The sequence below is a fragment of the Bos mutus genome, chromosome 19 (assembly GCF_027580195.1).
Source record: "Bos mutus isolate GX-2022 chromosome 19, NWIPB_WYAK_1.1, whole genome shotgun sequence".
Taxonomy (NCBI): Eukaryota; Metazoa; Chordata; class Mammalia; order Artiodactyla; family Bovidae; genus Bos; species Bos mutus.
This window is the reverse complement of record NC_091635.1, coordinates 44660969-44686901: the sequence shown is the minus strand read 5'-3', so window position 1 is coordinate 44686901 and position 25933 is coordinate 44660969. Positions and strand designations below refer to the sequence as shown.

Below are 25933 nucleotides of genomic sequence, written 5' to 3'. Positions count from 1 at the left end.
TTCTCGTTGCGCTGGCTGCTCTCGTTGTGAGGCACAGGCTCGGTAGTTGTGGCATATGGACCTGGTTGCCCCACGGCATGTGGAATCCTCCCGGACCAGGGATCGAACCTGTGTCCCCCTGCACTGGCAGGCAGGTTCTTAACCACTGAACCACCAGGGAAGTCCTCTCTGTACTTTCATTTATATCCTTCTATTTCCATATTTCTTTTTGATCGAAAGATACTGCTAAGGTAATTCCAGTCTGCATCTGCCGCCTTCAGTGTTACATGTAATAGTCTCCTGGGAGTTTGTATTATTCAAGTACGCACAGGTTTCTTGCTCTTTCTACAAGCATCTTTTCTACACTGTGCTCTACTTTCCCTAGACTGAAAGGGGGCTCTGGGAGGCAGATGCATGCTGCCCAACTCTGTGACAACCAGAACCTTGGTATTAGCAGTTCCGAATAGGATTCATACCACATCGTTCTCCGCTCACCGCAAGATGAGTGGTGAAGCTGGTGTGCACTGACCCAGCATTCAGTAGAGTGTCTGGTACATGCTCTTTACTTAGTAAATATTAAGGAGTAAAGGGATGGGGTTTTTTTTTGTTTTGTTTTTAGAAAGTTGGCTCTAAAGCAACATGACTTTCTTATGTGGTGTGGACTTTCTGAAGAGAAAAAGAGCAACTTTCTAAAGTTGTTACTTTGGGACTCCCCTGGAAGTCTAGTGGTTAAGACTTCACCTTCCAATGCAGGGAATGTGGGTTTGATCCTGGTCGGGGAGCTAAGATCTTACATGCCTCCTGGCCACAAAACCAAGATATAAAACAGAAGCAGTATTGTAACAAATACAGTAAAGATTTTTCAAATGGTCCACATAAAAAAAAAAAAAATCCAAAGTTGCTAGTTTGAAACTCAGTGTTTATTTACAGGACAGTTGCACTCTGTCTATACGTCTCAGCCTTCAGTTTTATGGGTAGAGAAAAAGGAAGTTGTATTGGTACAAAAGAAGAGAATTTGGACTAGACTACCCTACATGGGCTTTCTTCTCTCACTGTAACTGGGCTCGATTGCCACATCAAAAGAGGTATCTTTCTTAGTAGCGATACAGCCCCAATTGTGATTCTGACTTTGCAACCTAATATGACAAGGACAAGGATATAAGTAAGTTTTTAGAATTTCCTTAGAATCTCAGGAGAGTAACTGGCTGAGAACTAAATTTTAGTTTGTTTTAAGAGTTAATGTCTAAGCCCAGTTGGTACAGTAAAGTAAGGCATGTTTACATTTACTGGCCTTTTAAGAGCATATCTGACCGTAGTTTATAAACACTTGTCTTTATTTACCATAGCAAAGCAGTTTCCCCTGCCCCACTTAAACGCCTACTTTCATTCGTGAGGAGTTAAGGTTGTAGGGTCACTTTTAAGTAGTGATGGGAGGTTATTTCAGTAATATGCCCATATAAGAGCAAGTATGTCAGTGAAATAGAAACTAAAATGAGACCTAGAATGAAGTTAAAATGTATCCATTGGGATAGAGAACTAGTGTTCATCAATAAAGACTGACTTAACGTCTTTTGTAATTATCTTTATTTAAAAATTGTACCTGGAAGAAAAAGACTTAACTACCTGATACCAAAGAGAGATTCCATACAGCTCTAAACAAAATGATGAGCAGTTTCTAAACTAATCAAGACCACATTGATGATATATTAACCAGTGCAATAAATTTCACTAGGCTTTGTAAGCAAATACTTTAAAAAATGGAATCATTGTCCGTATCACCCATTCTTTTCAGAACATCTCTTAATATTAAATAAAATAATTTTATTTAATAAAAATAAAAAATATTTTTAATATTTAAAATTTAATAAAACAAAATTTAATATTAATAAGAACACATCTTATTTAATAAAATATTTAATATTTAATAATTTTAATAGTAATATTTAATAATCATTTAATATTTAATATTAATAAAAATATTAATACATGAATATTTATTTATGTAAATAAAATATGCTCATTTAATAGAAAAACTAAAAATTACATCGTTGTGCAGAACATGAAAGTTCCCTGAAATTCCACCTACCTACCCCATTAACCTAGGTAACCATAGTGAAGTATGTTGTCCCTTCCAGATTTGTAAGCATTTAGTAAAACATGTCGGAGAAGGCAATGGCACCCCACTCCAGTACTCCTGCCTGGAAAATCCCATGGATGGAGGAGCCTGGTAGGCTGCAGTCCATGGGGCCGCTGAAGGTTGGACACGACTGAGCGACTTCACTTTCACTTTTCACTTTCATGCACTGGAGAAGGAAATGGCAACCCACTCCAGTGTTCTTGCCTGGAGAATCCAAGGATGGCAGCGCCTGGTGGGCTGCCGTCTATAGGGTCGCACAGAGTCGGACACGACTGGGGTGACTTAGCAGCAGCAGCAGCAGCAGTAAAACATGTGCGTGCACACATACACACACCACAAAGATCATACTATTTTGTAATACATATTATTTTGCAACTTAATTTCTCATTCATTAATATATTCTGGACCTCTTTCTAGGTAAGTATATATTGTACTAGGAAACAAAAATTTATCTTCATCCATCCCTCCTCATGGACATTTCTGTTGTTTAAAGGTTCTTGTTCTTTTGACGTTCCAAACAATGCTACAGTCAGCTTCTCTGTAGACATATTTGCATGTCTTTTCATGAAATCTAATTTCTTAAAACGTCCAGTCTTTGAAATTTCTCTCAGTGACTTTCCTTTATCTGTGTTAAAGAGTGAAGAATATGTTGCTTAAGTCTAACTGTGTCCTGGAAGCTTTTGGAAATGCCAAAACCAACCGCAATGACAACTCAAGCAGGTTTGGGAAATACATGGATATCAACTTTGATTTCAAGGGAGACCCGATTGGTGGACACATCAATAACTACTTATTGGAGAAGGTAAAATGTGCTTGGTTTCTGAGGGTCATGTTTGCAAATGCTGAATTTTTGAGGGGGAGCACTAGAATTGCGTTTTCAAATTGAGTTATAATTCATGTACAATATTAGTTTCAGGTATACAATGCAGTGATTCAGTGATTTTATATATTATAAAATAATCACCTCACTAAGACCAACTACCGTCCATCACCATGCAAACTTATTACAGTGTCAATGACTGTATTCCCTGTGTGTACGTCACCTCCTCATTTGTAACTAGTAGTTTGTACTTCTCAATACCCTCCACCTATTTCACCCATCCCTCCCCCAACACCATCCTCTCTGACAACCACTGTTTGTTCTCTGTATGTGTGATTGTAGAATTTCTTCTACTGCTCCAAAGTAGCTTTTAATCCTCTTCTCCATCCCTTCCTGCCCCTCAGTTACTGTTCTGTGACATTAATGTTCTCCTTTTGTGTTCTCTTATTAGCATTACAATGTCAAGTTGGGAAAAGTTATAGCATTTGTAGATAATGATTTAGGTGTGTGTGTGAAGGGAGGTGATTGAACATGTGCCAACTTTGGGGTGAGGGTTAGCAAAAACCCATCTAGGATTAATCGCTTCTACTCTTTTTACACATCCTCCCATGTTTGTATTTTAATTAATTTGAAATCTCCTTTCTTTCAGTTTCTATTTGTTCACTGCCTTATAGAAACATATATATATATGTATATTTATATAGTAATATAGTACTTTGTGGTTTTATAGCCTAATTGTGAGGCATACTACATTTGGTCTGTGAAAACTTTGAGTATGTTTTTATCTGCCATATGAGTGAAAGATCCAATTTGTAGAAGAGTCCAGTCAAAACTTTCCTCTTGGGACTGCTAGAGAGGCTGTGTCCTAACTAATCTGGAGTAGATTTGCCTGGTTACAGCAGTTAAGGTTGAGCTTGACCAAGTTAAGTCGCTGCCTTGAACTGTACTCAGAGATGAACTGACCTACCTTCTCAGTTAAGGGCTTTCCATCCCAGTCATACCATAGCAACCTTTATGGCAGCAGAATGCAGTCTTAACCTTCATTTTTGTTTGTGAAGCTGAAGGCAGACTGTTCAGGAAACAGTGTTTTATCAGAGTCAGTTGGAAAAGGACAGGAAATGCCAGTTATTATCAGTCTGTTTGTTTTTTCCCAAAATGTTTCATGCCTTCACTTTATGTACATATTCACGCAAAAGAATCCCCTTACATTTTGAGTCCTCTCTTAAGAGCAATCTTTTTGAAACCCTCTCGAGCAGAGGAATCTGTGGACGGATCTTGTTCGCCTGCCTGACTTCAGTCCAGGATGTAAGGTGGTGCTTTTGGAAATACCAGCAGATCCTCAGGAAGGGAATGCTGAGAGTATTCCTCCCTAAACATTCCTTCCTATTCTCCCCACTGCCAATTCCCTCCCCCTGAAAATTCCATCTTTAGGCTCCAGGTTTTAAAAAACATCAAAATAGCTTCATTTTCGGAAAGTTTAAGAAAGAATTATCGAAAGATTGCACAGAAAGCTCCATGGGTTGGTCCCATCCTTGGGGTCCTTAGGACCTTTCAGGGCAGTGCTGGTACAGGGTTCTCTGGGAGAGTGGCTCTCATTTTGTTTTAGCAGTACAATCGCAGGTTTTAATGCGTTTCTTTTTCCCCCTTAGTCTCGAGTTATTGTGCAACAGCCAGGAGAAAGGAGCTTTCATTCTTTCTATCAGGTTAGTAAGCCCTCGCGCAGATAATCGTCCATTTGTTCAGGCGTGCACGAAATGAAATGGATTTTTACTTTGGGGACTCTCCCCTGCCTTGTGCCTCCCTCGCCTCCATCGGCCCGCGACACGTCACACACATGGGCACGCGTGCATACACCCTCCCCCACGGGGCTCTTCAGGGACTTGAGGAGCATGACTGTTCTCAGAAGTTAGCAGGTAGTTAACCAACCGGACGACTGCCTCGGTTGAGCTTCCCTCTGTCTCTCTGCAGTGTAGTGACAGTTTAATGACCCTAAACGCTTTTAAAACGATACATTCTGAATATGGTAAATTAGTTTTATTTTTCAGTTGGAGCTATTGTTCCCATTTTGCAGCACTCCAGAGATGGGAATACAAATTCAGGTTATTTTTGTTTAAAAAAAAAAAAAATCAATTTAAAAAACCTGATGGTTACATTTTTTTCAGTAAACCAAAGTGTGCAGTTTCACATAGAGAATTTCAACATAGTGCCTTCTGAAATTCATGTTCTATCGAGAAGGATGATGTGTATTGTGTCTGTGTTTTTGTTGATAATTCACCATGTTTTCAATAAACTAGTTTTCTGCCAAATAGAGGAGTTCTATTATTTCAAGAACCTGTGACTGGGATTTGCCTGGTGGTCCAGTGGCTAAGACACCAATGCAGGGGACCCAGGTTCAATCCCTGGTCAGGGAACTAGATCCCCCATGCCACCACTAAGGACCGATGCAACTAAATTAATAACTTACATTTTTTTTTTTTTAAAGAACCTGTAACTTTTTCTGCACTTGAGTGAAAGTTAAAATTTGTCTTTGTCCAATACTACAGTCCTGGCTACCCAATTGTCCTTTCCTGGGATTGGAGTTTGAGGAGGAAAAGCTGTTTGTTTCCAGTATGATTCAACATATGACTAGCTGCTGATGCCTTTTAGATTGAAGGCAGTATTGACTTTTTCTGAATTCGAAACACAACTGCACACTGTCTAGATAACAAGGTTGATAAGCACATGACTGCCATAGAGCACTGGCTCCCGGTTCACAAACAGCTACAGTCCAAGCAAGAACCTTTCATGCCAGCTATATTGGGAAAGGGCTAAGAACTTTTAAGTAATTTTCCTTCTGACTGTGTATAACATTCTCCATCTCTGATGATGTTGAAGCCATTTCCCCTCGAGATAAAAAATAAATCTTCAAAGCCAGAGGACCTGAGTGAATTAACCCAGAAGATGAAAAACAGCTAGTTTACCATTAAGTTTGGAGTAAGAAAATGGCAACCCAATCTAGTCTTCTTGCCTAAAAAATTCCATGGACAGAGGAGCCTGGTGGGCTGCAGTCCATGGGGTCTCAAAGAGTCGGACGTGACTGAGGGACTGAGTGCCAGTAAGTTAGAATACATGGTATATTGGGTTCAGTGGGTATATTGATAGCTTATTTTTATTTCGATGTTTTTCAGCTGCTGCAAGGAGGTTCGGACCAGATGCTACGTTCTCTGCACCTCCAGAAATCCTTGTCATCCTACAGCTACATCCATGTTGGAGCCCAGCTAAAGGTAAGCGTTTCCTTTTTGAGATGATTCAGATATAGAATCAAAGAATCAGAAGGGACATTAATTAAATTATCGGTTTCAGCCTGCCACCTTAAGGCAAATGAATGACTCTTTTATTCTATTTTTAAAATTCTCTAGGACAGAGATTCAATGTATTATTGATGCAACAACTTTGCTTAATAACCCATTACTATATTTTATCACCATCTGACAGGAAAGAAGTTTTTCTCTTGTGATCTTGTGGGTTTTTTTGTTTTTAATTTTTAATCCCATTCCTTTTATTTTGACCCTCTAAAAACATTGTTACAAGTAGGAAATCCACCGCAAAAGAAGTAGGATATGATTTGGCCAAAGGCAAGTTGTTATAACAAAAGAAAGCTGAAAAGCACTGTGGTTGAAAAATATCAAAGATCGCCATTCATTCGTTTTTCAAATCATGATTTTGATGAAATAGTTTTGTGATCCTTGGAGCATTTCTATTCAGCTTTCACATTTTCCCCCCCTTCCCTTGCATATAAAGCCCTTGCACACACGTAACACCGATCCTTTTGCCCTTTGGTTTCTAATTCGTGTTCTGCTATACATCTAACTTCTGCTAGCCAATTTGTAGCTAATCCTAATAATATAGTGATTTGCCAATGGTAGGTTATAAAAGAGTAATTATAGTTTCATTGGGGAAGGTGTATAAATACATGAAATAAGATCCGAAGGGAAATAGACCAGGGTTTACTTGTTTACTCTGGGTATATAAAGTTATACATACTTGGGTTCTTCTGCTTTTTCCATATTTAATATTTCTTCTATAATTAAAGATGCATTGCATTTGTAGTTTGGGGAGAAAATAAAACACTTTATAAAAGGAAAGAATCCAAGATGTGGGAAGCATGTCTTTTTTTCAAATTCTTTGCAATTCATCTTAAGCTAATTATACCTGTATTAGTGGTTTTAGCGATATTTTTATTATCACACATATAAATAAATGATATTTAGGGTTTTGCAATCAGTTTTCCATTGTTTGACATTTAAGTTGCACAAGTTTTATACTTTTATCGTCATCCAAGAACAGGATGTTTGGCTGAAAATTAATTGGAAGCAAGCAAAACAACAGAGGGCAACACCCCAACTTTTTTGAGAATAGGTCAGAGGTACTTCAAAATGTATAAAAGATTGTAAAATCAACACTTAAAAGAACAGTGACTGACAATATTCTTTTTAAATCAAATTGTCTCGTGACCTAGTGACTCTTGACTGGGTCATGTAAAGCACCCACAAAAAGCAAATATTAAATGAACATTAAGTCTTTTCTTCAACACTAAATTTACCTTAGGTTCCCTTTTCATCAACAATTTTCATTCCTATTCCTCCCCTTCCTTTTTTTTCTGCCCAATAAAAACCAAGAAGTAATATATGATCATAGTCAAAACCTAAAATAAAGATGAACCAAAAGGAAATTAAAATATACTAAAGCTCACCTTTCAGAGATAATTGTTGGTAACAGCAGTATATATATGTATATATTTATATATGGAATAATACAATAAATCCTAATTAAACCTTTTATTAAATTATAATATAATCATTAATATCTTTCTATGTAAACAAATATAAATTAATAGAACAGTTTTAATAACTATGAAGTATTACTCTCTATGTTTCATAACTTAGCCATCCTAAAATGTAGGACTCATGTACAATTAAGATACTGTGGGTTACAGGTAAGACCCAATTAAAAGTCTCCAAAAACAATAAGGAACTTGATTATATCATAACAAGAAGCCCCAGGATGGGGCAGTTCCAGAGTTGGTTAATTGAGTGCCTTAACAATGTCAGTAAGAGACCCAGATGCTTGTTTGTTTCTCCAACTTACAGTTTTGCCATCGTCACTGATTTGGCTGGTCTGCTTAAGCTGATTTTCCTCATGGTCCCAAAATGGCAGTGGCAATTCCAGCAGTCACGGGCAGAGAAAATGCTCCTGGCCACAACCCTTGATAAGCTAGGGAAGCCTCATGTCTTATGGGCCAGAATGGCTTCTCATGCCCATGACTGACCAATCACTTGGTTAGGGGAAAAAGATCCCTGTGATTAGTTTAGACCAATGAAGATTTACCTCCTAAGGTGAGGGGAAACCAGTCCTGAAGAACACATGCCCTTGGCGAGGGGTGAACAAGTCAGAGTTTCGTCAGTAGGAAAGAAGTAGGGCTGGAAAATGCCCCTTGGGTAGGCAGCCGACAGTTCCCCTCAGTAGGAGGACATGTAGACTTCTTGTCTGGTTTCTCTGCAGTTTCAACACTGTTGTGGCTTTTGATAATAATAATCTGATAGTTGGGCGCTTTCACTGTGCTAGGAACTGTTGTTGTCGTTCAGTTGCTAAGTTGTGTCCGACTCTTTGCAACCCCGTGGACTGTAGCACGCTAGGCTTCCCTGTCCTTCACTATGTCCTGGAGTTTTTCAAATTCATGTCCACTGAGTTGGTAATGCTACCTAACTATCTCATTTTCTGCCATCTTCTTCTGCTTTTATCTTCGATCTTTCCCAGCATCAGGGTCTTGGGAAAGACTGAAGGCAAGACCCGTATATGAAGGAAGTTGCTGTATGTAAATTCTGATTTCCTTCTCCAATAGCCATGTAAGAAAGGTACCATTATGCCCTTTGTCCCCATGAGGAAATTGAGCTTCAACAAAGTTAAGCATCTTAGAGAGCTGGAAAGGGAAGAGTTTGCCTGGTTGAGTCCTGGAATTAAAGGAACACGTGCTCATCAGGCAGAGGGGACCCCTTCCTCTGATCTTCCTCAGCAGGTGAGCATCAGGCCAGGTCTCTGTGTCCCAGCCAAGGCAGAAACTCACCGAGGAAAGATTGGACTCCCCGCAGCCACTGCTTTGGAAAAACTCCTAAGATGGGCAGTTACCGTTGCTTTACTGTGAATTTTATTGACACCCTTGTATTTCCAATGGGCTACAGATCAAGGCAAGCAGTTAGTCTTTGAACCCTTGTCTTAGTCTAGTTGGGTTGCTACAACAAAAATACCATAAGCATATGAGAAATGTTGATTTCTCATAACTCCGGAGGCTGGGGAGCCCAAGATCAAGGCCCCAGCAGAGTCTGTGTCCACTTTATGGTTCAAGGGTTGTGCCTTCTTGCCATGTCCTCACAGGGCAGAAGGACCAGGGATCTGTCAGCTTAAAAAGATGCACAACGTGAGAATTGTGAGTTAAGTTCTATCTGGGCAAAATGAGGACTGCCTCCCAGGAGATAGCTCTGAGAAGCTGCTCCGAAGAGGTAGTAGGGGAAGGTCAGTATCTTACAAAAGGTTTTCTGCTGGTCACGAGGAGCTGATGTCACCATGAAGGGTTTTAGTGCTTCTCTTTGATGTGAGGAGATGCAACAATTGGGATCGTGAAATCAGCTCCTGAAAATAACTATGTAAAGACCTGTTCCACCAGTTTCCCTGGAGCATAAGGTGCCCCATCCCTGTTGTCCACCCTGAACTCCCTTCAGGGCATGGCAGAGGTCAACAGCTGCAGCTGCGCAGAGTTCAGTCCGCACAGAGGCAGATGGCAGAGGCCCTCCCTTGGCAAGCACCAATTTGTCATTGACAGACCTCTGGGGTCTCTTTTCTAAGGGTACCCATCTGAACATGAGGGCTTCATCTCCAAGACCTGATCACCTCCCAGAGGCTCCATCCCTAACACCATCACCTTGAAGGCTAAGATTTCAACATATGAACTTGAGTGTGAGGTACTCAAGGTGCTCAAGCAGCGGCCTGTGTGTATGCTAAGTCCTTTCAGTCATGTCCAACTCTTTGTGACCCCATGGACTGTAGCCCACCAAGCTCCTCCATCCATGGGATTCTCTAGGCAAGAATACTGGAGTGGGTTGGCATGCCCTCCTCCAGGAGATCTTCCCAACCCAGGGACTGAACCCATATGTCTTATGTCTCCTGCATTAGCAGGCGGGTTCTTTACCACTAGCACCGCCTGGGGAGCTCCCAGGAAACTCGGGGGAGAGATATAAACATTCCTTCTACAGGAACCCTCTTGTACAGCGAGAATCTCTGACATCCTGAATGCTTACAGAATGCTTAAAAAAGCGAGGTCATATTCCTGGACCGTTTCCCAGCTAGCCAAATGATCGAGGCAGGCCACTTGGCTTTGGGGATGGGGTGGGGAGTGTTCTTCCTCACCTTTGAAGTAGGAAGCCTGACCAAACCAGCGTGGGAGCATTGTTCCCAGCCTGGACAAGACTAATTGTGGAACCAAAAGCCACAGACGACAATAGCTAGGCATGTGTTTCGGAGGTTCCTTCAGTCAGAGTTTCCACTTGTGGTCTCACATCTCATGCCACTTCCTCCACTCATCCCAGAGCTTCTCTGAGCCAACTCAGGACTTGCTCCTTCACTGCAGCTTCCAGAAAAGTGCCTGGTGCTTATTATGAGAGACGGTGGCTCTCACACAGAAGTGGGCCTTGTGGGTGTTGCCTTATATCGCTACCCCTGAAATCATTGTATTTTCTCTGGATACTCCCCATCCCTTCAGTGACTTACTCCAAAGGCATCAGGACCTTGGCTACACTTAAATTTAGTCTCCTGGTTTTGTATGTTAATGTTCAAATGAAATGTCTGTGACCTCGGTTTCCTGTTTTCATTCCCAGTCGTCTATCAATGATGCTGCAGAATTCAAAGTAGTAGCTGATGCCATGAAAGTAATTGGCTTCAAACCCGAGGAGATTCAAACAGCGTATAAAATCTTGGCTGCTATTCTTCACTTGGTGAGTGGGGACGCCTTTCTGAAGTTATTGCCTCCCTGTGGAGCTCGGATGTTCTTTCAGAAGGTTTGGGGTTTTGTAAAAAAGTAATTTATGTAGAGAAAATTTCTCTGACATGTTGAAGAAATTATTGTATCTGTAGTTTCCTCCACCATTTTATAATAGTAGGAGGGATTTTCCAAGCCACTGTAGGTTTTGAGACTGTGGCTTTCGTTCACTGCCTTCTTGGTATGTTAGGCTTTGGACTGGATATTTTCAAAGGTAAAAGAATTCAGCAGTGATGTGACCACCCATGGAATAAGCTCAAATCTTTTGAACAGAGTCAACTTCTAATGGCATTTGAACCAGAATCACAGAGCTAGATTTTTATTGTCTCATTTTATAGATTGGAAATGAATGACTGGCTTAAAAGTACCCCCCACCCCACCCCCAAAAAAGCACAGCCAGTTCATTGCAGCCAGTACCATGGGCCACCCTGGCCACTTGAGCACAAGTTATGTTCCACACATCACACTAAACTTAGAAGTAAAGAACTGTCAGCGGGAGTCTTTTCATTACTGTCTGTATTTATTAGAGATCTTGAAAGCATAATGAACCTGTGGCCTCCTGGTGAATGAGTGACAGCATGAATGCAAATCTGGAATAAAAATGACTTTGCACTTTCCTGTGGAGAGAGTAACCCTAAGGGAATCAGAAATGCACAGGGCCTGGGACTTCCCTGGTGGTCCAGAGCCCGCCTGCCAATGTAGGGGACGTGGGTTCCAGCCCTGGTCCAGGAAAATCCCAGATGCGCGGGGCACCTAAGCTCGTGCACCACAGGTACCGAGGCTGCGTTCGAGAGCCCGTGCTCCCCAGTAAGAGAAGCCACCGCAGTGAGAAGCACGCACCCCGCAACGAAGAGTAGCCCCCGCTCCCTGCAACTGGAGAAAGCCCACACGCAGCAACAAAGACTCAGTGGAGGGCTCCCCCCCAAGAGAAAAAAGAAAGAAATGCTCGGGACATATATGAAAACTGTTATAAAGCCGCATGTAAACAATCTCTTAAATAAATGTTTATGAGTGGGAAGACTTTAACATTCTAAATTATTTCGTTGTTTCAACTAGTTTATAAATACGGTGTGACAATAATGCTTCAGTATCCAAAGAAGAATTTCTTTTTTCAGTTGACATAATGATTCTAGAACTTACTAGAACAATAAGCATATACTAAAAGTGAATAAAATGTGTTAAAGGAGAATAGTAGGGTAGGGGGAGCTGGGGGAAAGAGACACAACTAATTCCAGCCATTTAAAATGATAGTAAAAGCCGCAGTGCTTTAAAACTTGCTGCATAAGTTCAGCACCAGATTAATCAACAGACTAGTTCATGTGCTGGACACTTGGTAGCTGGCTAATATTTATTGTCTGGAAAGAGTAACATATAAACAGACTCAAAAAATTGGTGGAAATTAATGTGTAATAAAGGTTATATTTCAAATCAGGAGGAAAAGCTTAGACTATTCAGTTGATGGTGTTGGAGCAAGTAATCATCTGAAAAAATAAAGTTGGATTCTTACTTTATACTGACATACCTTCTAGCTGGACTCAAGGCTTAAATAGGAGGGAAAAAACTATAAAAGGAATAGAAAAATCTATTAAATATTCATAAAATCTTCAGAGTTGGAATGATCTAAGCATGACACCAAAGAAAGAGAAACCCTGAAGCAAATGACTCATAGATTTGACAACATAAAAATATAAAATTTCCATCCATCAAAACCATACACTGAAAATTGAAAGATAGAGGAGTGTCTGGAGAAGGACGAAATGGATGAAGCACTCGATTTTTATGTGTTGAGATATTAATGTATTTAGGAAGATGGGTGCTACAGACAAGGTCCCTGGGAATTCTCTCACACTGGCAAATCTTTCTCTGACATCGTTTTTCAGAATCTCAGTGGAAATGATGTGTCTTGGTTCTTCTCTTCTGATACAGGGGAATTTAAAGTTTGTAGTGGATGGTGACACTACTCTGATTGAGGACGGCAAGCTTGTATCTATCATCGCAGAATTGCTGTCCACCAAGACGGACATGGTGGAGAAAGCCCTCCTCTACCGGACGGTGGCTACGGGCCGCGACATCATCGACAAGCAGCACACAGAGCAGGAAGCCAGCTACGGAAGGGATGCCTTCGCCAAGGTGGGAGTTTAACCGGCAGCCTGTTGGCGTTGTAAGGGCTCTGGTACCAAAATTTCTAATGAATCCCTAAGTTTCTGTTTCTAGTTATTGGTGGTTAGAAGTAGGGTGGCTCAGTGGTAAAGAATCTGCCTGCCAAGCAGGAAACCCAGGTTCAGTCCCTGGGTGGGGAAGATCCCCTGGAGAAGGAAATGGCAACCCACTGTAGTGTTCTTGCCTGGGAAATCCCATGGGCAGAGGAGCCTGGCGGGCTACAGTCCATGGAGTTGCAGAAGAGTTGCACATGGCTTAGCGACTGAACAACATGAAGGAAGTCTGGGGGAGGTGGGAAGATCAGCAGTCCAGACAAGACAGAAGTTTGAGATGGCCGTGAGACATCTAGGAGTGCTGTCAGGCAGGCAGGCAGGCATGGGACCTGGAGCTCAGAGGAGAGCTTGCGTTCAGACAGTGCTTTTGGGGGGAAACATCATATCACTGTTCTTTATTGTCATATGAAATGACACAGAAAAGAGGAGATAGGGAGAGAAGAGGACCAGGAGGAACTCCAGCTTTTAGAGGTCAGGTAGAGGAGGAGATGGTTAGATAGCACCACTGACTCAATAGACATGAATTTGAGCAAACTCGGGAGATAGCAGAGCACAGAGGAGCCTGGCGTACTGCAGTCCGTGGGGTTGCAGAGTTGGTCACAGCTTAGTGACTGAGGAACAGTAAGAGAAGACCTACTAAAGGTCACCAAGAAGAAACAGCCGGTGAAATAAGAGGCAAATTAAGACAGTGTGATGTCCTGAATCAGAGGGCAGAAAGTTTCAAGGCAAGAGTGGGAAACTGGGTAAGATGTCCACGTGGAGGAACGAGAAAGTGTCCATAGAGAGGTGCTTGGGGTCCTTGATGAGGCATTTCAGTGAGAAAATGAAAGAAAATGAGAGAAAATGAAGACTGGAGTGGTTGGAAGAGGAGGTGAATAGTGGAGGTCATGTGTCTGGACGTGTACAGGTGAAGAGAGCGGGTATCTGGAGGGAGATGTTAAGGAAAGACATTGCAGGACACATTTGTATCAGGATATGAATGTGTGCGAGTGTGTGGTGCCTTTGTCCTTTCGTGTTGCTGTGTGTGTTCTTGGGCATTGAATGTATATTTGAACCTCAAGGAATTTGAAATGCTGTCCTTTTGGCTTAGATCTTTATTTAGCATTATAAGTCAATGTTTGTGTATTTACAATCCATAGAATACAGAACTCGTTAGTTCTCTGCTTTTTATAGTTGATGAGGTTAAAATAAAGCAACAAAGTGACTTATACGAGATAGTAAGCAAATTATTGGTGTTACCAGGTCACAGAGACACACCTAAGGAATTTTGTTGAAATATAGCTCACATAGTGACCAATAATAACCACCATCCAAATATCATGCAAACGTCACATAATTTTTTAGAAAACGATCTGTATTTCTCATTTTTTAGCTTAGAGGATTAACAGCTATGCTAAATGCTAAGGAGGAGGTCAATAAGAATTTAAAACGTATCACAAATCCAGGGCTTCCCTAGTGGCGCAGTGGATAATACTCCACCTGCCATTACAGGAGACGTGGGTTTGAACCCTGGTCCAGGAGGATCCCAAATGCCGTGGAGCAACTGGGCTAGTGTGCCACAATGATAGAGCCTGTTCTCTAGGGCCTGGGAGCTGCAACTGTTGAGCTCACGTGCCTCAGCTACTGAAACGCATGTGCCCTAGAGCCCTTGTGCCACAATGAGGTGGGGTGGGGCGGGGGGGCTCTGCAATGAGAAGCCCACACATCTCAGCAAAGACGAGCCCCCGTTCCTTGCAAATAGAGACAAGCGCACACAGCAACAAAGAGCCAGAACAGTCAAAATAAATAAATGAATATAATTTTTAAAAAATCCAAACAGAGGACTCATTTCCAACGTGCAAGAATTTACGAGGTCATTTTCATCACAGGCCATATACGAGCGCCTTTTCTGTTGGATTGTCTCCCGCATCAATGATATTATTGCGGTCAAGAACTCAGATACCACCATCCATGGCAAGAACACTGTTATTGGTGTCTTGGATATCTATGGCTTTGAAATCTTCGACAACAACAGGTAAACCAGAGAAGATACTAAAAACCCTATTGTTTTGTTGTTGTTAAAATTTGTTTGAGCCTGATTGATTCCTTTTCTTGCAGCTTTGAGCAATTCTGCATCAATTACTGCAACGAGAAGCTCCAGCAGCTGTTTATTCAGCTGGTCCTGAAGCAAGAACAGGAGGAGTACCAGCGGGAAGGGATCCCCTGGAAGCATGTGAGTGGATTCATGATAAAGCCAACTTCTAGCATCCTAGGGGTCTGCTGATTTCCTTGGGCGCTTGAAACACAGCACCCTTAGCTTTCCTTTTGGGGTATGTACATACAACTCACTTTCAGGGTTGACAGGTGGGGTTTCTCTAATTTGATCAACTCTCTGTTTGGGACCCAGAAAGGGCTGAGTTAAAATCAGTAAACTTATGTTCACCTGATTGCTGATACCCTGTAGGTTTTTGTTTTATTTTTTCTTTCTAATTTTATTGAGGTATAATTGACATATAGCACTGTATAAGTTTTGGAGGGGAAAATGTCAACCCACTCCAATATTCTTGCCTGGAAAATTTCAGGGCCAGAGGAGCCTGGTGGGCTACGGTCCATGGGGTCACAAAGAGTCTGACACGACTTAGCTACTGAGCATGCTCGCATGCACTGTGTAAGTTTACATTATACAGTATAGCAATTTGACTTAACGCACATCATGAAATGATTACCACAATGAGTTTAGTGAGTATTCATCGTCTCATATAGATAGAAAAGAAAAGAAAAAAATATTTTACGTTGATGTATAGTTGATTTACGATGTTGTGTTAATTTCTGCTATAGAGCAAAGTGATTCAGTTCTACATATATATATGTACATTTTTAAAAAATCCTTTCCCATTATGGTGTATCATAGAATATTGAATCCAGTTGTCTGTGCTAGACCGTAACACATGGCTTTTTGATTCACATCTGTCTGTTTGACTTTAGCATCCTTTATACATTATTCATAGCAGCAGCTTTTGCCTTCAATGGACAGAACTTGGCTTCCTAGTAGAGTTTCTTCTCCTTCCTTCTTTCCTTTTTTTGCTCTTATTCCTCTTTTTTCTTCCTCTACTTTGTAAGCTCAGTGGCACTCTGTCGTCTCTGGTCAGGGAAGTCCATACTCCCTGAAACCAGTGCATGAAGACAGCTGCGATGACTTTGATTTCCATTCAGTCTCTGTTGTGTCACACGAGTTTCCACCTCTCTTCGCGTGGCTCTCTGGGAACTTTGTATTTGTCACTGGTCTGATAAGATGTAGGCAGACAGTTTGACGGATGCAGGGCGCAGTCCCACAGATCACAGCTAAAACCAGGACCGTTAGACTTCCTGCTCATGAAAGAAGTGGGACCTTGTCATTTTCTTTGAAATTTTTATTATTAAACAATTTTGCGAACAGACTTTAAAAATTCAAAAACTTCTGAGTTTCCTTTTATTTCTGTGTTTATCCTTTGCCAAGTATAGACAATGAAGTCCACATTTGTTTTCTGATACTCAGTATAAGCAGTAAAAACCTATTTGAAATGCTGTATTTAAATTACTTTTATATTCCTTCCCACCTTCTTACTTGCTATCTTCTCTGATTCAGGAAAAGTAGATACTGGAAACATACATATATATTATATATAATTACATATTTTATATCTTATATATGTATATATATGGTATAATAATTAGCTTTCCTGCTTTAAATTGCTTCTTTGCCTTCCATTGTGTTATATATTAGAATACCATAAAAATTTTGTTCAAATATATTAGTATAAATATTACCTATTTATAAATAAACCACAGGTGTATTATTACTTTCTAATAGGATTGCCTACAGTTTTGATTTAAAGAGTGAATTCTCATCACATATTTAACATGTAATTCAGTAAAGTTAATATGCAACTTTCATAGAATGAATCTGTTGTGTCTCATAATACACAATTATAACTAGGGTTTAGGTTTTTATAACAAATTTAATCATAAAACTTGTTATTCAGATGTGGTTCAGAGATACTGGTCAAAAATATCCTGTAACAATCAGAACATCAAATCCCACAGGCATAGTTGAGAAAAGGAAAAGTCAACAATGGCAGGAGGCTATTCCAAACATATGAAAAAGGAGGGGAAAAGCCCTTTAAAACAATTCTTAGTGAAATAAACCAAGAGAAATATGTCCTAGAGGAAACAGAAGACTCTCTTAAGGGTAACAGTTACTGAGGACAGGCCGAATGCCCAAATTAGAATTCCTATTCTGGGCAAGTATTTCCTTTAAAACCCCCAAACTTACTGACATAGACACATTTTTCGTTGTTGTTCAGTTGATAAGTCGTGTCCGACTCTTTGCACTGCAGCTTGCCAGGCTTCCCTGTCCTTTACTATCTCCTGGAGTCTTCTCAAACTCATGTGCATTGATTTGGTGATACCATCCAACCATCTCATTCTTTGTTGCCGTCTTCTCCCCCTGCTCTCCATCTTTCCCAGCATCAGTGTCTTTTCTAGTAAGTTGGCTCTTCCCATCATGTGGCCGAAGTACTGGAACTTTAGCATCAGTCCTTCCAGTGAATGTTCAGGGTGGATTTCCTTTAGGATTGGCTGGTTTGATCTCTTTGCAGTCCAAGGGACTTTCAAGAATCTTCTCTAGCACCACAGACACACTGCTGTATATAAAACAGATAACTAATAAGGACCTACTGTATGGCACAGGGAACTCTACTCAGTACTCTGTAATGATCTATATGGGAAAAGGTCTAAAAACGAGTGAACATATGTAGGTATGTAACGGATTTACTTTGACTTCCCAGGTGGTACTAGTAGTAGTACCGCTACCTGCCTGCCAATGCAGGAAACATAAGAGATGCACGTTCCATCCCTAGGTTGGGAAGATCCCCTGGAAAAGGTCATGGCAACCCACTCCAGTATTTATTCTTGCCTGGAGAATGCCATGGCCTCAGGAGCATGGCGGACTGCAGTCCATGGGGTTGCAAAGAGTCACACACAGCTGAGCGACTAACACACATCCAACTGATTGACTTTGCAAAGAGTCACACACAGCTGAGCGACTAACACACATCCAACTGATTGACTTTGCAAAGAGTCACACACAGCTGAGCGACTAACACACATCCAACTGATTGACTTTGCTGTACAGCAGAAACTAACACAGCACTGTAAATCAACTCTACTCCAATAAAAATTAATTTAAATAAAAAGTAAAAACTCCATCCCACCTCTTTATCTCCTGCGTCCCCTAAGAAACCTCTTGGGAATGCCAGGTGGCTGGAAGAACCTGATTTGTAAACCCTAATTTTAGGCAGTGCTTAAAGCAGCATTCAGTTGTGAACCAAAAGCTACTGGACTCTTCAGCAAAGACTAATTACTTGTAGATAGCCAGCTGGAATTTGGGAAACTTAATTCTTTTGGCCTTAATGACAAAAGGCTTAGTCTTTAATTCCATAGTTGCAAAGTCTAAGATTTCAGCTATGTTGATTAATATAGAGTTCCTACTTTTTGAACATTTTAAAAATATTTTTTCCAAAGATACAAATAACATTTTTCCCTGATGAGAAATGTAATAAAGTGCCCACAATAAAAGTACATACTTAGACCAGGGCTAATCTGTCTCTGTACTAACATTTTGTACCAAGCCTGTCCTGTGCATCGTAGGATGTTGAGCAGTATCCTGGCCTCCTCCTAGTCATGACCATCAAAAACATCTCCAGACATTGCCAGATGCCCTAGGGGTTCCGGGGAAAGTCACACCCCATTGAGTATCACTGATTTGCTGCTGCTACTGCTAAGTCGCTTCAGTAGTGTCTGACTCTGTGCGACCCCATAGATGGAAGCCCATCAGGCTCCCCCGTCCCTGGGATTCTCCAGGCAAGAACACTGGAGTGGGTTGCCATTTCCTTCTCCAATGCGTGAAAGTGAAAAGTGAAAGGGAAGTTGCTCAGTCATGTCCGACTCTTAGCGACCCCATGGACTACAGCCTACCAGGCACCTCTATCCATGGGATTCTCCAGGCAAGAGTACTGGAGTGGGGTGCCATTGCCTTCTCCGATCACTGATTTAGACAAACCAGAAAAATATAAAAAAAGTAAAAGCCACCCAGTTTGCAGACTTTGAGTTCATGGAATGCAGAGGAGGGCTTGGAAATAGAGGTGGAGCTGAAAACCACAGCTGGCACGAGCCCTTGGATTTTTAAATACCATTGAGCAGGAATCCATGAGACATAGTACTCATCTATTGTGAGTGTGTCAATTTTAGAGAGGGTAATGGAGACAACTCTCAGATCAGGTACCTCCTGAATGATCAGGGACATATCAACACATGGGATTAAAGTGCATAGACTGCCCTTCTTCACGTGATGCACAGCTTGCCTGAGTCAGGCCCATGCATGCTTTCTCTCGGAGTCTAGTGGTATATATGCTGCAAGCTGTCAGGATAAACAGGCTTCCCTGGTGGCTCAGCCAATAAAAAAATCTGCCTGCAGTGCAGACCCAGGTTCGATTCCTGGGTTAGGAAGATCCCCTGGAGGAGGAAATTGAAACCCACTCCAGTATTCTTGCCTGAAAAACTCCATGGACGGAAGAGCCTGGTGGGCTACAGTCTATGGGGTTGCAAAAAGTTGGACATGATTGAGTGACTAACACTTTCACACTTTGATCAGAAGAAACAGGTGTAGAAGAGGATTATTATACATACCTTGTATGTCTTGAAGTAGAGAAAGATTCAGAAGTTGTTTATAACTATTTTCAGCTTGTGGAAGCAAATGAAAAGTGTATTCTTACTCTTTATGGATCCTTATATCTGATAATTAAAATTTTTATATTGTACCCTGAAAAACTGTGTTAGATCCATATATGCTTTTTAACTTTTGGGAAACTGGAGGAGACACTCTGGCATTTTGGTCAGCCAGGGTCATGTAACTAAAAATGCAAGTTCTGTGTAGCACCTTAACTTCATCAAGTTAGTTATCAAGTAATACTTCCAGGTTATATGTGGGCACCTAGTGGAAAGTGAAGAGGAACTAAAAAGCCTCTTGATGAAAGTGAAAGAGGAGAGTGAAAAAGTTGGCTTAAAGCTCAACATTCAGAAAACGAAGATCATGGCATCCGGTCCCACCACTTCATGGGAAATAGATGGGGAAACAGTGGAAACAGTGTCAGACTTTATTTTTCTGGGCTTGAAAATCACTGCAGATGGTGACTGCAGCCATGAAATTAAAAGACTCTTACTCCTTGGAAGGAAAGTTATGACCAACCTAGACAGCATATTCAAAAGCAGAGACATTACTTTGCCAACAAAGGTTCATCTAGTCAAGGCTATGGTTTTTCCTGTGGTCATGTATGGATGTGAGAGTTGGACTGTGAAGAAGGCTGAGCGCCAAAGTTTTGATGCTTTTGAACTGTGGTGTTGGAGAAGACTCTTGAGAGTCCCTTGGACTGCAAGGAGATCCAACCAGTCCATTCTGAAGGAGATCAGCCCTGGGATTTCTTTGGAAGGAATGATGCTAAAGCTGAAACTCCAGTACTTTGGCCACCTCATGGAAAGAGTTGACTCATTGGAAAAGACTCTGATGCTGGGAGGGATTGGGGGCAGGAGGAGAAGGGGACGACAGAGGATGAGATGGCTGGATGGCATAACCGACTCCATGGACATGAGTTTGAGTGAACTCCGGGAGATGGTGATGGACAGGGAGGCCTGGCGTGCTGTGATTCATGGGGTCGCAAAGAGTCGGACACGACTGAGCAACTGAACTGAACTGACTGAGTGGAATATGGCGGAGAAGGCAATGGCAACCCACTCCAGTACTCTTGCCTGGGAAATCCCATGGACGGAGGAGCCTGGTAGGCTGCAGTCCATGGAGTCGCGAAGAGTCGGACACGACTGAGCGACTTCATTTTCACTTTGCACTTTCATGCATTGGAGAAGGAATGGCAACCCACTCCAGTGTTCTTGCCTGGAGAATCCCAGGGATGGCGGAGCCTGGTGGGCTGCCGTCTATGAGGTCGCACAAAGTCGGACACAACTGAAGTGACTTAGCAGCAGCAGCAGCAGTGGAATATGGGGGCTTCCCTGGTGGCTCAGACAGTAAAGAATCCGCCTGCAATGCGGGAGACCTGGGTTCAACCCCTGGCTTGGGAAAATCCCCTGGAGGAGGGCATGGCAACCCACTCCAGTATTCTAGCCTAGAGAATCCCCATGGACAGAGGAGCCTGGCGGACCACAGTCCATGGGGTCACAAAGAGTTGGGACACAACTGAGTGACTCAGCACAGCACAGTGGAATATGGGTCTTGTGATTAACAGCCAACAGATTGAGAGTATGGGGAGTAAGGTTAGGTGCAGGGTATGAAGACAGGATTAAAATAAGACTTGGTGAAGGAAGAAACATTATCTACTTTATAATTTTCACCTTGAGCTGTACAGTAAGTCCCCTCCATACAAACCTTCAAGTTGCAAACTTTTAAAAATGCAGACGTTCATGCCAGCCCCTGTGTGCCGGCTATTGTACTATTATACTTTCAAGGTACTGTACTATAAGGTGAAAAATCTTTATTTTTTGTGTTTGCTCATTTTTTTATGTGTGTAGTATTTATGTGAAGAATATTATGAACCTATTACAGTACAACCTATATAGCTGATTGTGTTAGCTGGGTACCTCGGTTAACTTTGTTGGACTTACAAACACACTCTGAGAATGGAACTCATTCATTTGTAGGGGACTTACTGTGTTCATTTAAGGCAATTTTTAAAAAATTTTGACCAAGCTCTGCAGCCTGTGGGATTTCAGTTCCCTGACCAGGGATTGAACCAGGGCCATGGCAGTGAAAAGTGCGAAATCCTAACCGCTAGACCCCCGGGGAACTCCCAAGACAAAATGTTTTATGATACAAAGTCAATAAATGCATCTTTTAAAAAACCTCTGTTAAAACATGTACTCATTTTAGCATTGAAGGTTTTAGTCGCTCAGTCATGTCCCATTCTTTGTGACCCCATGAACTGTAGCCTGCCAGGCTCCTCTGTCCATGGGATTCTCCTGGCAAGAATACTGGAGTGGGTTGCCATTTCCTTCTCCAGGGGATCTTCCCAACCCAGGAATCGAACCCATGTCTCCTGCATTGCAGGCAGATTCTTTACTGTCTGAGCCACCAGGGAAGCCTCATTAATTGTGATTTACATATTTGACATCAGAGTGACTTGAACTCCTGATACCTGTGGAGGTGTTGGTGTTGCACCTGGTTCCCGTCCCGTTTGTAACTGGCTCTTTGCTGTGTCCTCCAGATTGATTACTTCAACAATCAGATCATTGTGGACCTGGTGGAGCAGCAGCACAAGGGGATCATTGCCATCCTGGATGATGCCTGCATGAACGTCGGCAAAGTCACTGATGAAATGTTCCTAGAAGCACTTAACAGCAAACTGGGCAAGCACGGCCATTTTTCCAGCCGCAAGGTACCGTGTATAATGAGCACATCCTCTCATTTTGATCTGTACGATTTTCCTCATTGTTTGACAGAATCAAATGAATTTTTATGTTGGGGTACAAGAATGTCCACACGAGTATGAAAGGCTGTAAACATCCCTGAAATGATGTATTGCTGTGGATAAATTCTGCCTGTCTGGTTTACTGGGATGATGATGTTGTTGTTCAGTCACATCCAACTCTTTACGACCCAATGGACTGCAGCACGCCAGGCTTCCCTGTCCTTCACCATCTCCCGGAGCTTGCTCAAACTCATGTCCATCGAGTCAGTGATGCCATCCAACCATCTCATCTTCTGTCATCCCCTTCTCCTGCTTTCAATCTTTCCCAGCATCAGGGTCTTTTCTAATGAGTCAGCCCTTTGCATCAGGTGGCCAAAGTATTGGGCTTCAGCATCAGTCCTTTTAATGAATATTCAGGGTTGATTTCCTTTAGGATCAACTAATTTGATCTCCTTGTTGTCCAAGGGACTCTCAAGAGTCTTCTTCACACCACAGATGGTGTGATTGATAAAAATCATAATGTCCAGGAGAGGGCACTCTAGACTACTCAATTTGCTAGAAATAGGAAAAATGAACACAATTGTTTAGAAAGCATGATGTCATTTATAACCAATAGGTACAGAGACCTTGTTCATGTGCTAGAATTTTGCCCCTGCATCCGATAACTATGGCACTGAAAATAGCTTTTGTCCATGACTTTTTACTGTAATCCTCAGTTATAAAAATATAGTATATGTGCTCTGCTCTATGTGAGACTATGTGACTTTCTTGAAAACGAGAAATTCTAGCTGAAATTCTCATGTTACAAGGACACTCATTCCTTAAATAAACGGGTGACCTTTTTAACTCCCTATTTTTCACATTCTAAAAATGTTACAAACAGATCATACTTCTGTGATAACTGGTGGCAGTTGTGGTTATCAGACCTTTGTGCTGCGCCTTGCGTATGATATGTTCGCCATGGTAATTGTCCTAGGAGAGACACACCATCATCCCCAGGTGTTCCCTATAAATACAGGCTTGTCCAGCAACCATAAGCTGAAGGAGAAACAGGCCCTGTGCTTCTTCGCTTCCAGGAAGAAAGAGGCAAACGTTTCTGCTCCTCCATAATTCCGTGTAAATCTATGACATACTGCCATTTTTTAGTATGAATAAATCTATATTCTAACTTTGTCCCTTTTGACATTATGTAATTAGAACAGTAAGATTCCACAGTTAACTAGAGAAAGCACAAATCGCCAAGAAATAGATTACTGGCTGATATTTATTTTAGACCAGTTTATCTCCAAGACATTCTCTTTGGTCTGTTACTGAAGACTAATGTGTAGCCTGCTGAAGGTTAGCTTTCAGATAGTATGGTCTTATCTTTGTTTTAATTTTTACTTTTGGCCGCACTGCGTGGCATGTGGAATCTAGTCCCTGACCAGGTATTGAACCTACACCCCCTGCATTGGAAGCACGGACTCTTAACCTCTGGACCACCAGGAAAGTCCCTATAGTCTGATCTTTGACATTAGGGTTCCAGCTACAGTTATTCCTCCAGTCATTTCCCATTTATAACACAAATACTGAATAAGTGCCTCTCGTTTTCCAGGTACAATCCTGACGGCTGGGGACAGAACAGTAAGCAAAGTTAGAAGCCACATGAATTATTTAGAGTGATACTTTTAAAGATGGCACAGTGACAGGGGCAAATGTCCCATCTCTGAGGGGCTGGGTAAAAAATGTTCTTTATAATAATAATTCAGACTTTGGAGATTCGCCTTGTATTATGTCTACCAGATGGTAGACAATCCTTGTTTATCAAATTGAATTGGTCATGATCATACCAAAAAAATCTTAGGAAATATTGAATTCTGAACTAAAACAGGCAGCTCTCCATATGATTAGATAAACAACTATGATTCTCACATGAGGAATCGCTTCATTTTGTTATGTTTCACCTTGGCCATTTATGTACCTGAATGTATCAACCAAATATTTAAAGTAGAAGCTGTTCATGCAGTACTTTTAAGCACTAACTACTGACTTGAAAGGCTAAGTAGTAATTTATCTGTGAAGATGGAAATTTTCTTTTCTTTTTTTTATTGTGGGAGCCCAGGTTTTCCCAACTCTCAGACCAGGTGGCTCCTTTCTCCCTCAGCAGCAGCATCTCTCAGACATATCTTGAAATGGAAATTTTTTGTGTTCTTTTCTGGGATTTTTGCCTAATGAATGAAAGAAATGAAATAACCAAGCTGTCAGGATATTTTCATCACTGTGAACCTTTCTGTTAAATAAATGCTATTATCCTGTATGTCACAGCAGGCATTTTAATTCATTATTGATTACTAATGATTACTTTTATTGGCAGGTTAAAGAAGAGGTTTCTGGCTTGTGTTTATTTAGGGGCTAAACTGTTTGTCATGTATTAAAATTATCATGCAGAGGCAGACAGATCCAATTACTGTTAAAAGTATTGTTAACATGTAAAGTTGAATGATAAATAGGTTTTATTTTTTTTAAAGTAAAGAAAAATCTAAAAAGTTCTATGTTTAGATCAGTTAAGAATTTGCAGTATCTAAATGTAAGAATATTCAATTAGTATAGATGTCTCTTGAGTCTTTTTCCTTTGGGAGTTTTATAAGTAGAAGGGTTTTGTAAAAGTGGTTGATAAGAGAGAGGGAAGGAGAGAGGAATTAAATATTTCAGAGACCCCTCTGAATGTTAGAGCTTTGTTCTCCACAGTTGGTTTAACCTCTAGAACAACTCTACAATAAGTGATTACTGAAGGAAACAAAGCATGTAGATGGTAGAGACAAGACTGCAACCTCAGAAGTCTGACTCTAACTTCCTTTAATTATTAATTTGAATTAATAGACTAATTATTCCCTTAACAGTCTACATCCATAGAGAACCCACCATCCTGGTTGGGGTTGTTTGTTATCTAGCATGACAAGCCAAGTGATGTTTCTACGTAACCATACTCAATGCTTACGGATTCTTTTTTTTTTTTTTTTTTTTTTTTTAATGTTGACCATTTTTAAAGTCTTTATATTGCTTCTGTTTTATGTTTGTTTGTTTGTTTTTTGGCTGTGAGGCACTGTGTAATCTTAGCTCCCCAACCAGAGATCAAACCCACATCTCCTGCATTGGAAAGTGAAGTCTTAACCACTGGACTGCCAGGGAAGTCCCAATAGTTACGGATTCTTAAACATCTGCTTTTGAACCTAAAGGATATCAAGT

At 41.2% G+C, this 25933-nt stretch overlaps 1 protein-coding gene across 1 annotated transcript in view; it reads left to right on the top strand.

Annotated features, from left to right (window-relative positions):
- Positions 1-25933, top strand: part of MYO1D (myosin ID) — a 358754-nt gene that overhangs the window by 106061 nt on the left and 226760 nt on the right. The window contains exons 4-11 of the mRNA XM_005896664.2: positions 2753-2918; positions 4586-4639; positions 6104-6199; positions 10844-10960; positions 12931-13134; positions 15086-15231; positions 15315-15429; positions 22505-22675. Coding sequence (XP_005896726.2) covers positions 2753-2918; positions 4586-4639; positions 6104-6199; positions 10844-10960; positions 12931-13134; positions 15086-15231; positions 15315-15429; positions 22505-22675 — 1069 coding nt within the window. The remainder of the gene's footprint in view (positions 1-2752; positions 2919-4585; positions 4640-6103; positions 6200-10843; positions 10961-12930; positions 13135-15085; positions 15232-15314; positions 15430-22504; positions 22676-25933) is intronic.